This window comes from Alexandromys fortis, unplaced genomic scaffold (genome assembly GCF_014885135.2).
Source record: "Alexandromys fortis isolate MF-2015 unplaced genomic scaffold, M_Fortis_MF-2015_v1.1 scaffold_23, whole genome shotgun sequence".
Taxonomy (NCBI): Eukaryota; Metazoa; Chordata; class Mammalia; order Rodentia; family Cricetidae; genus Alexandromys; species Alexandromys fortis.
In genome coordinates, this window is record NW_026067907.1 from 1,333,072 (window position 1) to 1,352,202 (window position 19,131).

The window sequence follows — 19,131 nt, forward strand, 5'->3', positions numbered from 1 at the left end:
GTCGCCATGGTTCTCCCGCTCCAGACAGACGCAGGTTAAGATCCTCCCTGGTAAGCCAGCTCGTGGGCTACACAGAATATTAGAAATGGGTTAGAACAATATGTAAGAGCTAGCCATAAGGAACTGGAACTATCCGGGCCAGGCAGTGTTTGAAAGAATACAGTTTCCGTGTAATTATTTCTGGGTATAAACTAGCCATGCGGGTGGCCGGGTGCCGGGGACGCAGCCCTGCCGCTCCTATTTCAACATGATCTGGTCTGAGCTCAGACATGGACTCCTCCCAGTGATCTGCTATTGTGAACAGATGTGAGCTCATGTGTGGACTCATCCTGGTGACCTGCCCTCTTAGTGTTTCTGTGTCTGTGATGAAACGCCATGACCATAACAACATGGATAAGAGAGAGTTTGTTTTGGCTTTCAGTTCCACATCACAGTCCGTCACAGAAGGATGTCAGGGCAGGAACTCAAACAGGGTAGGAACCTAGAGGCAGGAGTTGATGCAGAGGCTGTGGATGATGAGTGCTATGCCTACTGTTGTGATCAAGTATGTTGTAGACTTCTTCTTCCAGTGACCCATTAATATGATCATGTCTGAGCTAAGGTGTAGCCTCCTCCAAGGACCTGCTAGTGTGGTCAGGTCTGTGTTCATCTGTGGATGCCTCCTATTGACCCACCATTGTGGGTTATCCCAACTACCCATCATTATTATCACATGTTTCCAGATGTAGTAGATGCCTCTTAACAGCCCAGATTATGATCAGTTCTGATCTCAGATATGGACAGCATTTTGCTGCCTTGGATTACAGATAATCAGGCCAAGTTCCCCATCCCGAGGACACAGCTCTCTCTGTAGAATGCTGTGCCTTATTTGTTTGACCCTTGGGATAGCCAAATAACTTGAAACTGCAAGATGCCACCGGGATTTGCGACCCATGGGAAACTCCTCTTTGTCCTTTCCCCTGATTGATTGAAACTGAAATTTTAGATCATTTTGAGAGTCTTCCTAGAACAAGCCTGGTTCCCATTAATATGATTGCTAGTGTTATATATATGATCTCTACCTTGGCTGACATATTGAATTATGGACAGTCAACATTTCCTCCTCTTCTTTGGGATGCCTTCTGCTTTTTGTAGCCAGTGTTCATAGTTGGGTTTGTGGCAATCTAGAGTCATCTCAAAGCTAACGTCTAACGAGTGACACTTTGCTGTGACACAGAATGTATTTCTTGTACTTCTCAAGGAATTGTTTTTTTAACTTTTACTGATTCCTTAAACACAGATTTTGCACATTCCATCTATATTGTGAGAATGACTGCTTCGTTGAGTCATTGACCAATGAATCTATTTACTATCACTATTTACCAAATCAGTGTTTGATTTGAGGCACTGAAAAAGAGAGGAAAAATATTCAACTGAACAAATAAGGTAACTTATAGCAGCAGAGGCCAAGTCAAGCAAACCTCTGATGTTTAGAACAAGAATAAGCCATTTCAGGTTTCTGAACTTTAAGAGTGGCTATAAGACGGTCATTCATGATGAATGAAATCTTCAACACTGCAGGATTCTTTTCAAAGCCACCGGAATGACTGCAGATAACAACAGCAACAAGATAAAGGTACACCAACAAGCTCGCAAGAGAAGACAAAATGTAAATGTGTACTCTCGTCAGAAGTGTAAGATGGTGCAGCCATGATGGGAAATGATAGATCGTTTTATACCTTATAACTACGGGGCTAGGGAAATAGGGCTGCGCTTGCTGAGCAAACATGAGGGCGCACGTTCAATACCTGCCACTCACACAAAACCCGGCGGGGTGACATGTGTTTGTAATTCCAGTGCTGAAGAGGTACAGAGAGGGACAGTCCTTCGGGCTCAACTGACAGTCAGCTTATTCTGATGGGCAAACTCAAGTCCTAGTGAGAAACTTTGTCTCAAATGGCAAGACAGGTGGTTCCTGAGGAATGGCACCTGGGACTAACCTTTGACTCCCACAGCTATTTGCATACATGTGCACTTACACCTGCACTCACAACTATACACTAACATGCATGCTCACATATACATACCCTATACTTAGAATTATCTTATGTTCTAGTGATTTTGTTTATGAATATCTGATAGAATTAAAATTTGGGTCTTGATATAATATTTGCATAGCCATGTTCATACAACATTGTTCACAATAACTCAAAGGTAGAAATTACCCATATGTATGTATGTTTATATGTATGTATATATACATATAAAGTATATGTATACTTGTATTTGTATATGGGTATCTAATCACATATATATTCACACTCTCACATACATATAAAATAAATGAATAAAGGGTTAAACCAAGTATATAAAATATATACAATGGAATATTATTTATTGTGAAAAGGGAAAGAAATTCCAGCCCACCCAGTGGTGCACACCTGTAATCCATAGGTTGAGAATGTAGGATCAGGAGTGTGAGGCCAGCTTGGGCTACACTGTGAGTTCAGGGTCATTCTGGGCTACAGAGCAAGAGCCTATCTCCAAAACAAACAACAACAACAACCAATTAAAGAAAAAAGAGAAATGAAGCCTTTAGCACATGCAAACACATGGATGGATATGAAGGATATTATCTTACATACCTACGCTAGACCCCCAAATACTCAGATACTTTACCATTCCATTAGATGAAGCTGTTAGAGCCGTGGAATCCACTGAATCAGAAGGTAGAAGAATGGCTGAGAGTAGCCCAGGGAAGCGTTATTGTTTAATGTATATGGTTTAGTGTTAGGAGATAAAAAACTTCTAAAGATAGATTGTACATCAACATGGATATACTTAACACCACTTGACACTTGAAATGCTTAGCACTGTAACTTCTGTTATGTGCATTTTCCTGTAGCCAGAAATAAATAAATGCAGGGCAGTTGTTCTTTCAACTGTGTGGGTGTTGGAAGCAGAACCTCTTCCCAAGCCCCTTACCCTCCATGGGTTTTTTTTTTTTTTTTGCTTTCTGTTCCCTAAAAAATAAAACCTTTTACTAACAAGGACTTATGGTTTGTTGACTTTGTTGAGAGAGAGAGAGAGAGAGAGAGAGAGAGAGAGAGAGAGAGAGAGAGAGGAGAGCATGAAAGAGAGACTAGGTTTAAAAAGCAAACATATGTTACCACACCAAAGGCTTGTCTCTAGTGAAAATAACAAGGCTCTGAGCCAGTATAGGTGATGTGGACGACAGTGCCATCTGGCTCACAGGCTCAAAGCAACCTCTTGAGGTTCCAACTGTGGTTTTTGTCTATTGCCTGTTGCATGGATTGGAATTTCTTCTGTGTTCCTTCCTGCTGGATGTTGGTGGAGGTTGGTGGGTGAACCTACGTTCTTCCCTGCCCCATGCAGCCTCAGGTTGGGTAGATTCTCAGCTCTTGGATCCTCTGCCTTTGTCAATTCACCCTCTTCTTTTATGGGTGAACGCGTGGTACCAGGATGAGGAGAGTGCTATTGCCCTTGAGTCTCATCCTGAGTTTTACAAGGAAGTTTCCCCCTCTTCCTTGGTGCCAGTGAGATGGACCCCTGTAGCTTTATACATATTGTCTCACTGGGCTACCCTGGGTTTCAATCAGGAGGGTTGAAAACACTGTCCCAGACCTGTGGTGTGTCTGCCTGCAGGTGGGTGCGAGCCTAGCTCTGTAGTAGGATGGACCTTGCTGGACTAGGTCTTGAGAGTGCCACCCAGACATATGACATTCTGTTTACCTCCTGAGACTCATGAGTCCCTTTCCCTCCAGAAGGACATACTTCAGTTTAGAAGGCACCTTGCCGTTAGGAGGAATATGCCACACAGTGTGAACGCATCTCTGTTTCTTACACTGAACCACTTTGATAAAACCCAAAGTCTGGTTGTGATGACCTTGACCCTTCACATCCCTGCTGCTGTTGCAAAAAGCACTGCGATGACCTTGACCCTCCGTGTACCCACTGTTAGTATCACAAGGGACACCTGCCACTTTCATTGGTCCTGTGCCACTGTCCGTGGTGACAGCTGTGCTGCTGTGTCCATGACCCACTCTCCTGGCGTGGTGACGGTGATCGGGTGACATGTGACAGCCACAGGTCGGGATCTTCTCAGCGCTCTTTGAGCTTCACCCTGTTCTCACTACCATCAGACTCCCTGTATTAACCTCTGGCTTCCAAGATCCAAGTGCTGAGAGCTTGCCATGGACAGGAAACCTTACTGATAATGCATACAGCCCAGCATCCCGTTCTGTATACCGTTTCTATAATGCACAGAGGAAGAGACTCAGCCTGGAGACATCACTTTTTATGGGAAGACAATTCAATGGGGGGATGAGCTGCTCAGGCATGCTTTGTTTTTCTTTACATTCACCCCAGACTTACGAGCAATAACGACAGGAGGAACCTGGGGCTACCATGGTTTACAGTAATATCACAGTTAGTTTTCTTCAGCTATGGATGGATGGATGCTACAGCATTGTTCTTGTGGGCAGGCCTCTCAGCTTCAGATGGTGCCATGTAGGGTCTTCATCTGTGTGCTTAACTTTTGATTCAGTTTGATTTTCTATGAGAGTTTTGTACATCATATTGCAGTTAATTAAATTATTGTCTCTCTATGTATTTTGTGACTTTGTGACATATTAACTTTTTTTTTCTCAATTTCTTCTATGTTCCTAGGCTCCAGGTTTTTTTTTTCAGTTACTTGTAAACAAACCTGTGCATCCTGAGCACTCGTTGCTTAGGGGTCAACTCTATTTTGCTATCTATATAGGTAGTTGGGAGGATATTGATTTATTTTGCTATCTATATAGGCTATTGTGAAGATATTGATCTACTTTGCTACCTATATAGGTGGTTGGGAGGATATTGCTCTCTTTCCAATGTGTACTATCCATTCATTTAGTCAGTCAACAAACTTATATTGAGTGTCTACTGTGTGATGAGCACTGAACTAGAGGCCAACAATTAATAAAGTATAGGGGACTAAATTTGGATTGGGAGAGATGGTTTATCAGTTAAAAATCACAGACTGATCTTGCGGAGGACGAGTAGGATTCCCAGTACTCATACTGGGCAGCTCACCAAAGCCTGTAACTCAAGTTCCAGGGGGATCACATGCCCCTGGCCTCCACGGACACTTCCATGCTTCCCTTCATTTACATGTATGTATCCGTGCACACACACAAACACACCCAATTAACAATAGCGATAAATATATTTTAAAAAGACACAGTTTGCCCAGTTTGTAATTGTTCATCAGCTACTCCCATCACCCAAGTCATTGAGTTTATCACCTTAAATATTCATAGCTGCTTCTTTCTGGCTTGAATCATGCAGAGGGCATTGGCAAACAAACAGCACAAAGACTGAAAGGGGAGTTCAACAACATGAAAATAAAATGGAAAGGACGGGTAACAGAACAAGAATTGGAAGCTTTGAGTCAGTGCTCTCTAAGGATCATTAAAAAGTAAAGAAATCCTATTTGAGGCTCCCAACCTCAGAGCTAAGTTATTTAGAGTGGAAAAAATTGCCCAACTCAGCTGTACTCAAACCAAGGAGCCAATGTTTTGTGAGCTTTATGGTCTATGTAGTTTATGAACCATTAAAATATTGTATACAATATTAATGAGGAAGAAGGGCAGGGGAGGGTTATGAAATATGAGCTGAAAGAAAGGCCAGAGCTATGAGGGGAGGACCAATGAGCATCCACGAGGCTTTGCTGTTTGGGACATGGTAGGGCTATGAAGCATGAAGCAGAAGCTTCCTCAACCAAAATATTCTGGGAGCTTTCTCCACATCAGTTGACTCTGCACATCCAATTCTCTTATAGCATCTTTATTCTCTTATAGCATCTTTATTTGACTGAACATGTCTTACATGTCTTGGGTCAAAATCATGTCAGCTGTTTCCAGGGTCAGATGAGAAATGCAAACTTACTCTTCTTGATTTCATGTGTTCTCAGCTAGGGACTGTATCCTTCAGTTTGTATGAGCTCTTTGCTAGTCTCTTTCATTCCGAAGACCCTTTTGGGAGTCTTAGATTTGATAACTATACTTTTGTTTTTTCTATCCTAGTCTTCATATAAGATCACACACATGCACACACACACACACACACACACACACACACACACACACCAAAACAAAAATCATCCTTCACCTTCACCTCCTCACTCCATCTGCTCTTCCACCACGGGTTTAAGGTAGCTCTAACCTCCCCTTGAAGGTCCTTTCTCAAGCCAAATTCACATTAGTAGTTCTCTTGTTGGATTTCTCGGTCCTATTTGACAGAATTGAAGACAAACTCATTTTGTAAAGTGTTCTTAAATCTTTTTTTCTCCTCCATTTTCTTGGTTCCTCCAGAGCTCAGCTTTCTTATTGTGCGTTTTCGACTTCATTCTTGGGATTTGCTCATTCCACGAAGGCTGGAAAGGTTGGGGTAACCATCTGTGTTCCTCAGCTCTTCCTAATCCATGTGTCTGAATACAGAAACCTCCACCTTCAAATTGTAGCGTCAGGCTGTAAAAATGGTCACCCAGGGTTACCTGAAAACAGACAAAGGCAACAGAAGAATTTGAATTGTTATTGTTTCCCATGTGTCGTCTCTACAGGTCATGATTTTACCCGAGTTCCAAATCCTCCAGCTGCTGTAGGCTTTGTCTCCCTTTCCTAGAGACCTTTGTGGGCCTAGAATGGGAATGAGATTGGTCTCTCTTGGTTCCGAATGAATTGTGAATCTCTGAGAAAATGAAGTTTGCTAGAAACCTGCTAATTCCATTTTGCTCCTTCATAGATAATTTGTTCTGGGGTTTGCAATCCATTTCTTAAGCAAGTTTCTGAAAAATAAATTTTCTTTCAGGTTAATATAACAGGCAAATACTTTTTACTACGGAGTCAGCAAGAGACAATGAAAGATCAGTGTACATTATGAATCATTATTTCAAAATGTCAGAATTAAGTGGGTCCACTACAACCCTCCAGGTCTCTTACTCTTTAGAGGAAAATGTAAAGCATGCATCTCAAATGCTAATGGATTCACTGTGTCTTCTCCCATTCTACCCCCAGGTCCAATACTGATAATCGACGCCAGAGTGGCCGAGAAAGACTGTCCAATAATGGCGAGAAAGGAGGCATGGCCGTGGAGTCTGCCAAGGAGACTCGCTACTGTGCCGTCTGCAATGACTATGCCTCTGGCTACCATTACGGAGTATGGTCCTGCGAAGGCTGCAAGGCTTTCTTCAAGAGAAGCATTCAAGGTAATAGTGTGTTGTCTAAAAATTACTCTATTCATAGCCTAAAAAGCAGAAGAAAACAAGAAAGGAAGACAAGGTCTTTGTTCAAAGCCATTTGTACAAAACATGACTATCTAGTAAGTTCCTCTGTTATCCTTGGTAGAAACCTGGAGGAGAGATAGACTCCCAGGAGAAATGGGTGTGCCAGCAAAGCTGCAGCTGAGAATTTCTGCTTCCTCTTGGCAAGATGCAGATAGCTTTGAGAAATTCCGCTCGAAGAATTAGTAGCTGGATCTCTGGTGCACAGAGAATGATCTCTGGCTTGATTCAGGGATGGCAGATGTACATTCTTATTCTGTTGGAAACTAAGCTTCTACGATGTTATGTGGCCTTATTGTCTGCATGTAATCATCCTCGGCCTTGTCCAGGGACATATTCTGTTCTGATATTTGCTCCGATTCTGATTCAAATTGTTCTTTTCCCGTCTTACGTCTTTCTTGACTCAAAGGATGACATGACCTTTTGGCCAGCATGAGCAAACTCAATGTCTGATGACTTATAAGAGGGACATGCCATCAGTACCATGTAGTTACTAAGAACCAGCTGTACCATTTCATTCTCTTGTCTGCCTCAATCCTATTTTTGTATGTAGCTCACCAAGTGTAGCTTTTCTGACATCCCATCAGCCATAGGCTACTATTATTTCAGAAATGCCAGTACTGTTACATCATACAGAATACCAATGGAAAATGTCAGTCATTTTGACTACTGAGGATATATGGGATTTATGTGCTGAAGCCCTCTTCACAGGGATCAGAAGCCTTGTTGGTGCTTTGGGCTTACTGAATTCCTGTTTTGTTTTAGCTGTGGGGTGTTTTTTTTTTTTTTTCCTCTTCTGACTCTGTTACCCTTAGAGCTTAGTGAACCAAGGTAGAGAAGTACAAAGGCTACTTCTGTGATTTCTTCTACGGAAACGCAGACTTAAGGAACTCATTGAGAGCCAGAACCTGCTAGATTAATAGATGCTGACCCAAGAAGAGCGTCTCAGGAACTTTCTTCTGTGGCTCTTCACTGCTCAGATATGGGGCAATGACCGGGGGATGGTACACACATTTATCTTTCCTCCACAGCTGGGAGAACATTTTAAAAAGCTGTTCATATCTTAATAGAGTAGCCTGTGAGGTCAAGGTGGTCCATTTTAAAAGCATTTTCCTTGACACTTATTGCTTTCAACATCTTTTAGAATTCTGCAGTGAGACTTGGACTCTTTTGTCTGTGTTCCTACAAAAATTAATGATATTCTCTCTAGCAACTCTGTATATATTGCTGTTTGAACATATCACATATAGACCATTAATTTTAATAGCTGATACCATTTTAATTTAGAAAAATAAATCTAAATCTGGATTTAGGTTAGTATAAACATTATAGGCCTTTTGACAGACATCTGAATTTGTGATTTTACTTTTTATTTTATTTCATAAAATTCAAATTCTCATTACTTTCACCAATAATATTATTACACACAAAAACTCAATGAAGAAAATTTAGGTGTTTAAAAACAAGTTTTGAACACCAGGGAAATTGCTCAGTAGTGAAGCATTTGTCAGAAAAGTGAAGGTTGGAGTATGGGTCCCCAGAACCTATGTAAAAAGCCAGGCACCTACAGCCTCTGCCTATAATTCCAGCCTGAGGGAGGCAGAGATGGGGGTACCTGGGCAAACTGGATGGATAAACCAATTAGAATTGGCAAACTCTGACTTTGATGGAAGGCCTTGCCTCAAGAAACAAATAAAGTGGAAATTGATTGATGAAGACACTTGATATCAACTTTAGATCTTTACACAGATACCCCCATGAACATACACACACACACACATACACACACACACACACACGAAAAAGATATGATTAGTGCATATGCTCAGCTATGCAGCTGAATAAATCATTTAGTGAAACTGAATTTTTCACCAGCAAAAATCATTTAAGGCAGTAGTCACAAAGATTTTTATTTTAAAGGTCAAGATAGCAATCACTTTGGCTTTTGCAGGCCATACTGCTTTAGGGAGAAAAGCGGGAATCAGCAGGGGTAGCTTTGTGGAACAATGTGCAAATAAGTGGAGGTGGCTATGCGCCCAAGTAACTGTAAATATGGGTAATTGACCAGATCTGGCCTGGGGGCTAGAGTATTGTGATCCACGATTTAATTTTCATTTGCACTTATATAATTCAAGTGTTATTATATATGAAAGGAGGTCCTCAGGAAGGAAGATTGTAAACCTAAAGTTTTGATTATTCCTATTTTATAGGAACTTAGTCTGTATTTGTCTGGACATTCTAGGGGGAAGTTAAAAGATATGTAAGACACATTTAACAATCTCCAAAGAGTTAGAATTCCTTTGGGAAACTAGAGACAGCTTCCTTTCATCGTACAGAGAATGCGTGTGTGTGGACAGAGTGCCGCCTGGACATAGATGGCAAAAACGAATGCATGCAATTAGAGAAACGATTGCTGGCTATACATTTGAAGTTGCTGAGATTGAAAGAAACACTAGGAATGTTGTTTTCATAATATATGTATTCCATTAGGAGTGTGCTAAATAAAATACCACCAAGCTTCGTTTTGACTTTAAGCATTAAGGCATTAGCGCAGAAAACAATATAAACAAAGAAACATATACTTACACAAACACGGAAGAAAATATAAACATTTTATTAGCATAGCATTATCTCAAGTTCAGATATATGATAAGAATTTCACTTACTTTTGAGAGTCAAAATATATATCTCTTTTCTCCATTTACTATAACAGACTAAACAGGATTTCAGTAAAATTGTATCACATGAAGGAGCATTTTTTTTTTAAAACTGGTTTCGAAGACTTCTTATGCATTACGGTATAGTCATATAAAAGGTTTCCAGAGCAGAATAATTATTGAGCCCAAAACTCTGAAAGAAGCTTAGAAACGAGGCCGAGCTTTCGACATAGCATAGGACCTAATAATGATTAAAGTCACTGTATTTGTTAAGGTCATGTATTTATTGGATTCTCGTTCTACAAAAAGCACAGTGTGTAGACCCAGAGATATGAAGACAGGAAAAGAACTGGTCCCTACTCACACTGAGCTTATAAAATAGATCAGAAATTAATAAAAACCCTAGTAATTAAATAACAGTGTGACAAATGCCGAGGTAGGGGTGGATACTGACTCTCATAGGAATCTAAACTTCACTCAGTCCCAAAGAAATATAAGACTCTCTGAGAGTCTTATTGATTCAAATTAAACCTGAAGAACAGCATCAAGAAAGCAAAGCAAAGGGAGACAAGAGTAAGTGTTTGTTTACTCATCTGGGTGAGCCTATGATTGAGATCCAGACAACCTACAGACTAGAGTTCTGTGAGTAACAATTAACAATGCTGGTTTGCTGTCATTGTAAATAAGGCTGTTCCTGGAGACTGTATTTAATCTGAGGCTGTCAAGGGGCAGCGTTTAGTTTCTTTGCCATATTGGTAGTGTTTCCTTATGCTTCATCTGTTCCCAGCTCTGTGAAAGAAGAGGCCAGGCAAGAGCAGCAGGTTTCTAGTCCTGTTTGCTTGATAATGGGGAACTAAAAGTTCTCTGAACTCCTGTGGTTGTTTGTACATCACAGTGACCCTCAGACACATTAAAGGGTCGTGATGGGTCTGACTCATGGGTGGACGGCCTGAAAATGCCAGGCTCTGCTTGTTTTCCTTGTCACTTAAGGAGAAAACTGGGAAGCTGTGTACATCAGATTGTTCTCTCTCTCCAAGTGTTTTGGTTGAAGAGGCAGTGTTGGACTTGAAAACATACACATTTTCTTCCCCTGTTAGTGCACAGACTTGATTACTTAAGGAACCAACTGAGTAATGGCCTCAGTTGGATGTATTTTTTTTTTTAAAAAAGAAGCAAAATAAAGGATCCCATTTAAGTCAGGGAGATGAAGCTGGATATTTTGTAAACTTATTGATCCTTGAAGACTTAGAATTGTTTCTTTACCCAGAGACTGTAGACTGGGCTACCCAATCAGGTTATAGCTTCAGCCATCAGGTGTTACTCAAGGTTTTATTGCGAGGAGAAAACATTCTATCAACTCATCACTCCTCTTCCATTGTAACTCCAGAACAACAGGGCACAGTGGACATGCCTATATAACACTGATCTTTGCAATCACCACACTCTGATGGTTGTGTGGAGAAGTTGCTCAATATCAAATCAGACACACACGATGAAGGCATGTGTAAGTGCACAAGTAGCTGGGACAACGGGGAAATGGTTTCACTATGATGTCTGATTAATGTTTAATGTGCTGGGGGCCTTAAATCCAGGAAGGACAACCTGGAGAGAGATACCTGAGCTTTAGAAAGCTCGAATGTGAAACCATCCAGCACCCTGGATAGCTCCTGCAACAGCTGTGGCGGAGAAACAGATCTACTTTTTTTCTTAAGATCTTCAAGTTTGGGGTTAGAGGGATGGTTCAGTGGTTAAGAGTTTTGAACCCTGCTTCAACTCCCAGCATCCCCACAGCAGTTCACAACTGTCTATAACTTCAGTTCCAGAAAATATGGCACCGTCACACAGACTTACATGCAGCCAAAACACCAATGCACATCAAATAAAAATAAATCATTTAAGAAACTCAGGCTCATGCAGGAGGCTCTGTGTGCTTCTATAGATCTGTTTCTTCAGTCTTGGGGGCTCACCTCTGTCCACTCAAGAGGGACCATGTTCACATTCTTTATCTCTTTCTGAGTGGTTGTGGTCATCCGTATTAGGGCTGGGAGTGGAGAGGCATCTAGGTGGCCATGGTCATCTGTGTGAGGGTTAGGAGTGGAGACACCTATTTCTTTGCAGGTTTATTTTATTTCTGGCATGTTTTGGAGATTTGTCTGAAATTCTGCCAATGTAGCGGGAATATTAAATCTTTGTTTTTCGCCTTCCACACATAACCTTTTACACTCTGGCTCCCATGTAACAGCAAGAGAGATCTATTACATTGTTAGTTAAATCATGTGATTCTGAGCTTAAAACTCCTAGTGTCCTTAGGTGAAAACTTCCTTTATCGAGTGTGAAGAGGTGACTCAGTGATCAAGCATGCTTACCGCTCTTCCAGAGGACCCAGTTTGGCTCCCAGAACACACACCAGACAGCACACAACTACCTGCAACTTCAAATTCTGGGGATCTAACACCCACTTCTGACCTCTGTGGATATCTGCCTGCATTCATGTTACACACACACACACACACACACACACACACACACACACACACGTGCAAAATTGTAAAAAATACTGTCATTCAGCTGCTTTGGGCTTTTTTCTTTTCTTTTCTCAATATGAGGAACTATTTCATCTTCAGGACCTGAGTGGATGTAGTTTTCCTTACTCTCTTTGTTTAGATTACCCAGGCATTTTCTTGACCAGCTCCCCCCTTTACATATATGGTGTACACGTGTGTGTGTGTGTGTGTGTGTGTGTGTGTGTGTAGGCTCCAAGCAGACATCAGGCTCCTCCTCAATCACTCCTCACATTGCGTTTGGAGGGAGGGTCTTCCTGAACCTGGATTTCTCTGTTTTGGCTAGTCTGGCTTGTTAGTTTCTTCTGTGGATTCTCTCTCTGCCTTCCATGTGCTGAGATGCAGACTGACTACTTCACTTGGATTAGCTTGGCAAGGGAGGTGTTAATGAAAGTGGCCCATTTGATGGGTTTGGAAAGACACCAAAGATTTCTTATAGGCAATAAAATTTTTGTGGAAAGGACTGAAGAAGGGATTCAGTGGTTAAGAGCACTTTATGTTCTTGCAGAGGACCAGGTTCAGTTCCCAGCACCATGTGATGGCTCACAGCTGTCTATCATTCTTAGTCTAGGGGATATTAATCCCTCTTCTGGCCTTTGCAGGTGCTATTAACAAATGTGGCAAACATACATACACACAGACAAAACATTCATTCACATAAAATAAAAATAAAAAAATCCTGAAAAATACTTTGGAACCAAATTCTAGATGTGTGAAATAGCATAAATCAAGAAATTGGGTAAGCCAGCTTGGAAGAACTTAGGACTTAGCCTATTGTCTTTGACCCATTTTTCATTTTTAGGTCTGTAAGCAGGCCCTATGCAGTACCCGTCTCTGCTTCTGTCTCTCCTTCCTTCTTCTCGCAAGTTTCCCAGGATTTAATTCCTATCTAATATGGGTTGAATTATGTCCCTAAGAAAGAGATGCTGATACCCTACCCTTCATTAACCAGAAGGCGACACATCTGGAAAATAAGGTTTTGGCAAGCACAACCTATAAATTGAAGTCATACTGGAGTGTAGGGGCTTTTAGCTTAATTTTCCTTATACCCTTGTAAGAAGAGGGGGATTGGGAGACAGCCAAGTATAACAGTGGAAAGAGAAATTGGAGTGATAGATCTACAAAACCCAGAAGAAAAGAGATCATTGGCCAACTCCAGAAGGTAGGCAGAGGAACGCAGAACAAGCTGGACTCTGCCGACACCCTTATCTCAGGATTTCATCTTGTAGCTCTATGGGGCTCTGCATTTATGGAATTTAAAGGTGCACGTTTGTGGTGTTTTGTTGTCGCAGGCATAAATCCACATTTAAATCCTAGTGTTTCATGATTAGGTAAATCTCTCTTAAGTCCGACTCCTGTCTCGTTCTCACCATTCACTCCTGGGTGATTCCTCATGCCACCAGCTCCTCAATGCTCCCAGCTATGAGCAATAAAAGTTCTGGACCATGGGCTGGAGAAATGATTAAGTTCATGTCTAGCCCTTCATCATTGTATCAGACTTCACAGTATGGGGTTCCAGCCAGTGTTGTACTTTGCAACCCATATCTCCAATGTTTCCCCGCAGAACTCTTGGATAGCTCTATCCAGTCTATTGTTTAAACACATACCCACCCAGTTCCCATTATTCAAACTTGGCTCCTTCACCCAAGATAATCACAGCATGTCAGTCTCTTTCTCTCCCACACCATTTGTTTGGTCTGCTTTTCTTTTCCAGGAACCATTCTGCACACCGCCTGTCTATTAATACTCTCAAAGAAAATCATTAATCTTGTCAATCCTTTGTACAAAATCCCTTAATGAGTTTCATGGTCCACAGTATAATCCTTAGACAGCAGTTTGAGAATTTACCTATGTGCATCTTCTTCTAGTTTTTCTTTCTAGGTGTTCTGAAGTCTCTACTTGTCTTTGTATGTGGCTGTCACAGCACAAACTCGATTATTATTTGTTCATTGATCAGAATTCCTATCAAGTCTCAACCTGTCAAAATCCTTAAACTTGTTAAACACGACGGTCATAAAAAAGCATCTCACAAGAGGTGCAGCTGTTCTTTGACCCTTGGCACTGTCCCATAAGACACTGTTTCGATGGATTGCATACATTTTCATGCATGTGTTCTTCCCATTCTGACTGTGAGCTCCTCAGAGGTTGGGAGCAAATTAAGATACTGTACTGCAGGGGTCACCCCATGAACGGATGAAAGCACAGATGGAAGGTTAAGATCCACTGGTGCTGCTCTGGGTAACACAAATCAGTCAGTTTCACCAGTAAGGTATTGATACGACACACTAGCCTCTGATAACGTTTAAACTGGCAGATGCATGCACAAGAGGTGAGAGGAGGGGAGAGCAGAAGAGAAAGGGAGCATCCAGATGAGCAGGCTAACACTCAACTCACTTAAGCGCTCAAAGATATGTGGTGTTTATAAAACGGGAAAAGGGAATAGAATAGAAAGAATAGATATTACATTAAAACAGTGAAAGATATATATTATATTAAAATGAGCAAGCATAAATTTTATAATGTTGAAAAGAATAAGTAGTGTTCAAAGAGAAGTGAATGAACAGGAGGCATTAAGAGTCAGACCAATTAACTGCGAGGTAAAGGAGGTTTAATTTTAGACATGCTGAATTAAGGGTAGATGCTTGCTTGATATACAGAGAAAATCATTCATCCACCACACAGTAGAAATGACACTTTGCTCTAGTCCAGGGTTGGGGATTGTAGGTACTTCCTCAGTTGATTTTAAAGAAAGTTGATGGGAAGAGTGGCTTTCATTGTGAAGATAGCAAGTTTTTTGGAACAATGGAAACGTTACTCTCAACTGGCTTTCCCATCTCTCAGAAAATACCAGAACAATGAACTTAAATAGAGGAGGGTTTGTTTTGACTTACAATTTCAGAGATTGCCGTGTGGGGTCCTCGAGACCCATTGGTTTGGGGGCTGTAGAAATAGCATGTCGTATTGGGAGTGCACGTGGTGGAAGAGGACCATTCAATTCACAGCTAGAACAGAGAGAAAAAGAACAGGCTCATGTCCTAGATCCCCCTCAAAGACACACCCCAAGAGACTGGAAGATTTCCTGCTAGCCTCTACTTCTCGGGTGCCCCAACACATCTCAATGGTGCCATAGGCTTGAGGCTAACCCTCTTATATGTGTGCCTTTGGGAGATGCTTGACCAAATCATAGCTGAAACTCCAAAATCTTCCTTATGATCTTCAGAAGAACATATTAAAAGAGGTTTCTGGATCTTACTAAAAGCTTTGGGGGGGGGACTTCATTACTAAAAGTATGTTCACAAGAACCTGCTGGACAACAGGACCAAGTGATTCACTGTAGGAGTTTACAGTTAGAAAAATGCTGGTGTCAACATATTGAAGTGTACAAACAGTGAAGTGCAGGTGCCAGTATGATCATTTTGATGATGCTAAAGAAAGGTCGAAGATTTGGTGGCTTGAGGAGGTAGTTTATATTGCAGGAGTTCATTGGCCCAGGACATGTGGCCCAGAGCTTGTCTAGTCCTTTGACTTGCCAGACTTCTGTCTGAACTGTTCATCTTGTGGCAGCATGCATACTGTGCCATAGAGACACAAGACTATTTAGGCCAAAGGTAGAGGGTGCGAGTCTGTGCCCAGGGGAGTTGTTACACCACGTTTAAGTGAATACCTTCACGATGAACCTTCCTCAAAGATAGGTATTATCCTCAGGCCCTGACAAAGTTGCTCAATGTTTGGCTCTTGATTCCCATTAGAGAAAAAAACAGAGAGAAGGCATGAAACTTAAGGCCTGAGACCCTTGTTCTGTATAAGATTTCTTGTGACGGATTTTATTAGCATTATGTTGTCGATAGCATTTTATACAGCCAGGCTATTGTTCAAATTGCCGATCCTCCTGCCTTTACCTCCCAAACGCATGCCACCACAGCTGGCTACATTACTGATTGGAGATGCTTTTATCTCTTTATTGTGACACCACACCATCGGACATGTGCTATACGCGTGCCCCATATATGGTTCTAGAGAAAGAATGGAGGAAGATATTCTACCTGTGAGAGATGACATTGATTCTTCATTTCCGTTTCTTTCTTTCGTTCTTCCTTTTGGCCAAACAGTTTTACCTTGGAGATAATTAAGATAAAATGCCTCTGACAAATGAAATCAGTATAGAGTCCTGTTTCTTGGCAGCTTTTGTGGACATAGCTAAGGTCTGCAGAAGCCTTTAAAAACCATGGCAACAAATGCCTCCGAAGGGTAATCAAAGGCTCCAAATGGTTTTAATCGCTGGTGTTTTTTATGCTACCTCTTGGAGCATTCTTCTTCACTGTTTTGTTCATCTGATTGAAATTAAATTTCCAATTTCCCTACTAAGTGGTTCTCTTCTGGTCATGGCATTGGTATTTCCATTAAAGTAGTAGTTTGTGCCCATGTATAGTGGCTAAGCTCATCAACAATCCATTAGAAAGGCCCATTTATGAGTGGCAATAATTTTCCACAAAAATTATAGACAGGATTTAATGGGCACATGTTCAAAGGGCATTAACTGGCCTTCAAAATTATTGCCTACATTGTCCTTACAAGCCTTCCGGTGATGGTCTCTAGCTTTAACCCTCCCTAAATTCCCCTTTCTTTGTAGAAAACTACTGTTGACACCTTTAGACCCTTTCAAAATGAAAGGCCTGTTCTCTGACACCCACTCATTCAGAGGAAAGTGTATTCTGAAAAACAGGCAGACCACTTCTGGGCCATATCCTAAGCTATTGCAGTACCAAGCCTGCAGACTAAACTGATATGTACTTGCCTCAAATTTTTTGTTTGAGGGAAAAATATCATACAGAAGAAAGGTGTATTTCATAATCTGTGGTCCACTCTGTAGAACTTGTTTCTTCTTCCATGTTAATCCTGGAACGTGCATGAGTTAGCGAGCAGCTCTGACTCAGTCAAAGGCAGAAGATGCTCATTGCTGGAGGAAAGGCAAACACAGCCAGAAGAAAGAACGGCAGTTTCCCCCGCATGCCCACCTTCCTTAGAGAAAATAGGCAGGTTTTGTTTTCCAATTGCTAAGATATAAAGAAACAGGAAACACAAATTAATTATTAAGTTACAACCTCTCCTTGTAAAAGGCACTTACTCTCTCTATTTGCTTTGAGGAGTAAATGGATTTTAAATTTTATCCACATAATCCTTATCCTTACCTGATGCACTCAGCAGTTTCAGATCATGTAGGAGGAGGTAAAAAGTGAACAAGACGGAATAAAATTATTTATTCAAGAATGTATAGATGAGTGGCTGGGTTACATTCAAAAATATGATCTGTGTGGTTGAAATGAAAATGAAGTCTTCTAAAACGTGACTAGACCTCTTTATATATGTCACTAAGTGATGTACAAAATATTCTCCTTATATGCCATAGAAGAGAAATTATAGTTTGTGAGGTGATCGAAATTCGTAAGTATTTGCTCCTTTGACACCTTGGAGTCAGCAATAAGGTCACACATTTGAAAATGATTCTGCTTTGCTATTCCTATCTTTCAGTGCTGTGTGGTGCAGTGAAATCCCATGGAGATGGTTTTATTCTGATTTACAGCACACACAACACTGTGCTCTCTGAGTGGCTGCAGACCAGCCTTGCCCCCACTCTCTCTGCTCCAGTTCTCCCTTCTTAGCATACATACCTGTGAACACCTCCCTGCTCGTGGTCCTCACACCCTCTTTCCCAGAAAAGACTAACTTGTTGAGCTAAAGAATTTATGTTTTTCTGTTGTTTTCACGCAGCAGATATTTATTAAATGGCATTTCATAAAAGCACCACTAGAATCCAAAAAGATGCAGTATCCACGACCTAATGAAGAATTCAGCGGGTCATACATGAAAGTACACAAGACTTAAACTTAGTGCTAGAAGAGATGTCCCAAGGCCCTGGAAATGGAGAAGGGGTTCTTAGGGAAGAAAGATTAGAGTTCAGAGTTGGGAGTGAGAACACTGTTCTAGGATAGATAGTCGATGCTTTGGAAGAGATCGTGTCTCTACTGGTAATTGTCAAAGCATGTCAAAAGCACCCATTTCATTGTAAATTTCCTGGAACTTGTTAGTCATTGTTTTCTCAACCCCGCATGTTCTGTGTAGGACAGAATTAGATAGCATTTTAGAACAATGCCTCCTTCCAAACTATGCTGCACATAATTGAACACAATCCAGCCATGCCTTTTTCCATTGTCATGAGCAAGAAGTCTCTGATTTGTCCAGAGGCTGATGGATGTTTTCTTTCCAAGATGTGTGTGCAATGTACCTTTTCAACATTTGAAGTTTAACATAGGAATGATGTTAATAAAATATTAGGATAAAAATATGTCCTGTAGTGATGCTAAAAATCAAAGTGTTATGTTTTATTATAATCTAGAAAAACAGGTGGTCCTCAGTAAAGATTTATTTAGGTGACTATAGCTTAGAGTCTGATTTTTATGTTTATGATAGTTTTGATTGTTTCATTAGTTTTAATTCTGTATTTATGAAGGGTGTTTGAGGATTTATTTCTATTATTATTATTATTATTATTATTTTTGAGACAGGGTTTCTCTGTAGCTTTGGAGCCTGGAGC

At 41.0% G+C, this 19,131-nt stretch overlaps 1 protein-coding gene across 9 annotated transcripts in view; it reads left to right on the forward strand.

Annotated features, from left to right (window-relative positions):
• Esr1 (estrogen receptor 1) overlaps positions 1-19,131 on the forward strand; it is a 343,514-nt gene that overhangs the window by 124,362 nt on the left and 200,021 nt on the right. For all 9 annotated transcript variants that reach the window (XM_050135642.1, XM_050135643.1, XM_050135645.1 and 6 more), the window contains one exon: positions 7,056-7,246. In XM_050135642.1, the coding sequence (XP_049991599.1) occupies positions 7,056-7,246 (191 nt within the window). The remainder of the gene's footprint in view (positions 1-7,055; positions 7,247-19,131) is intronic.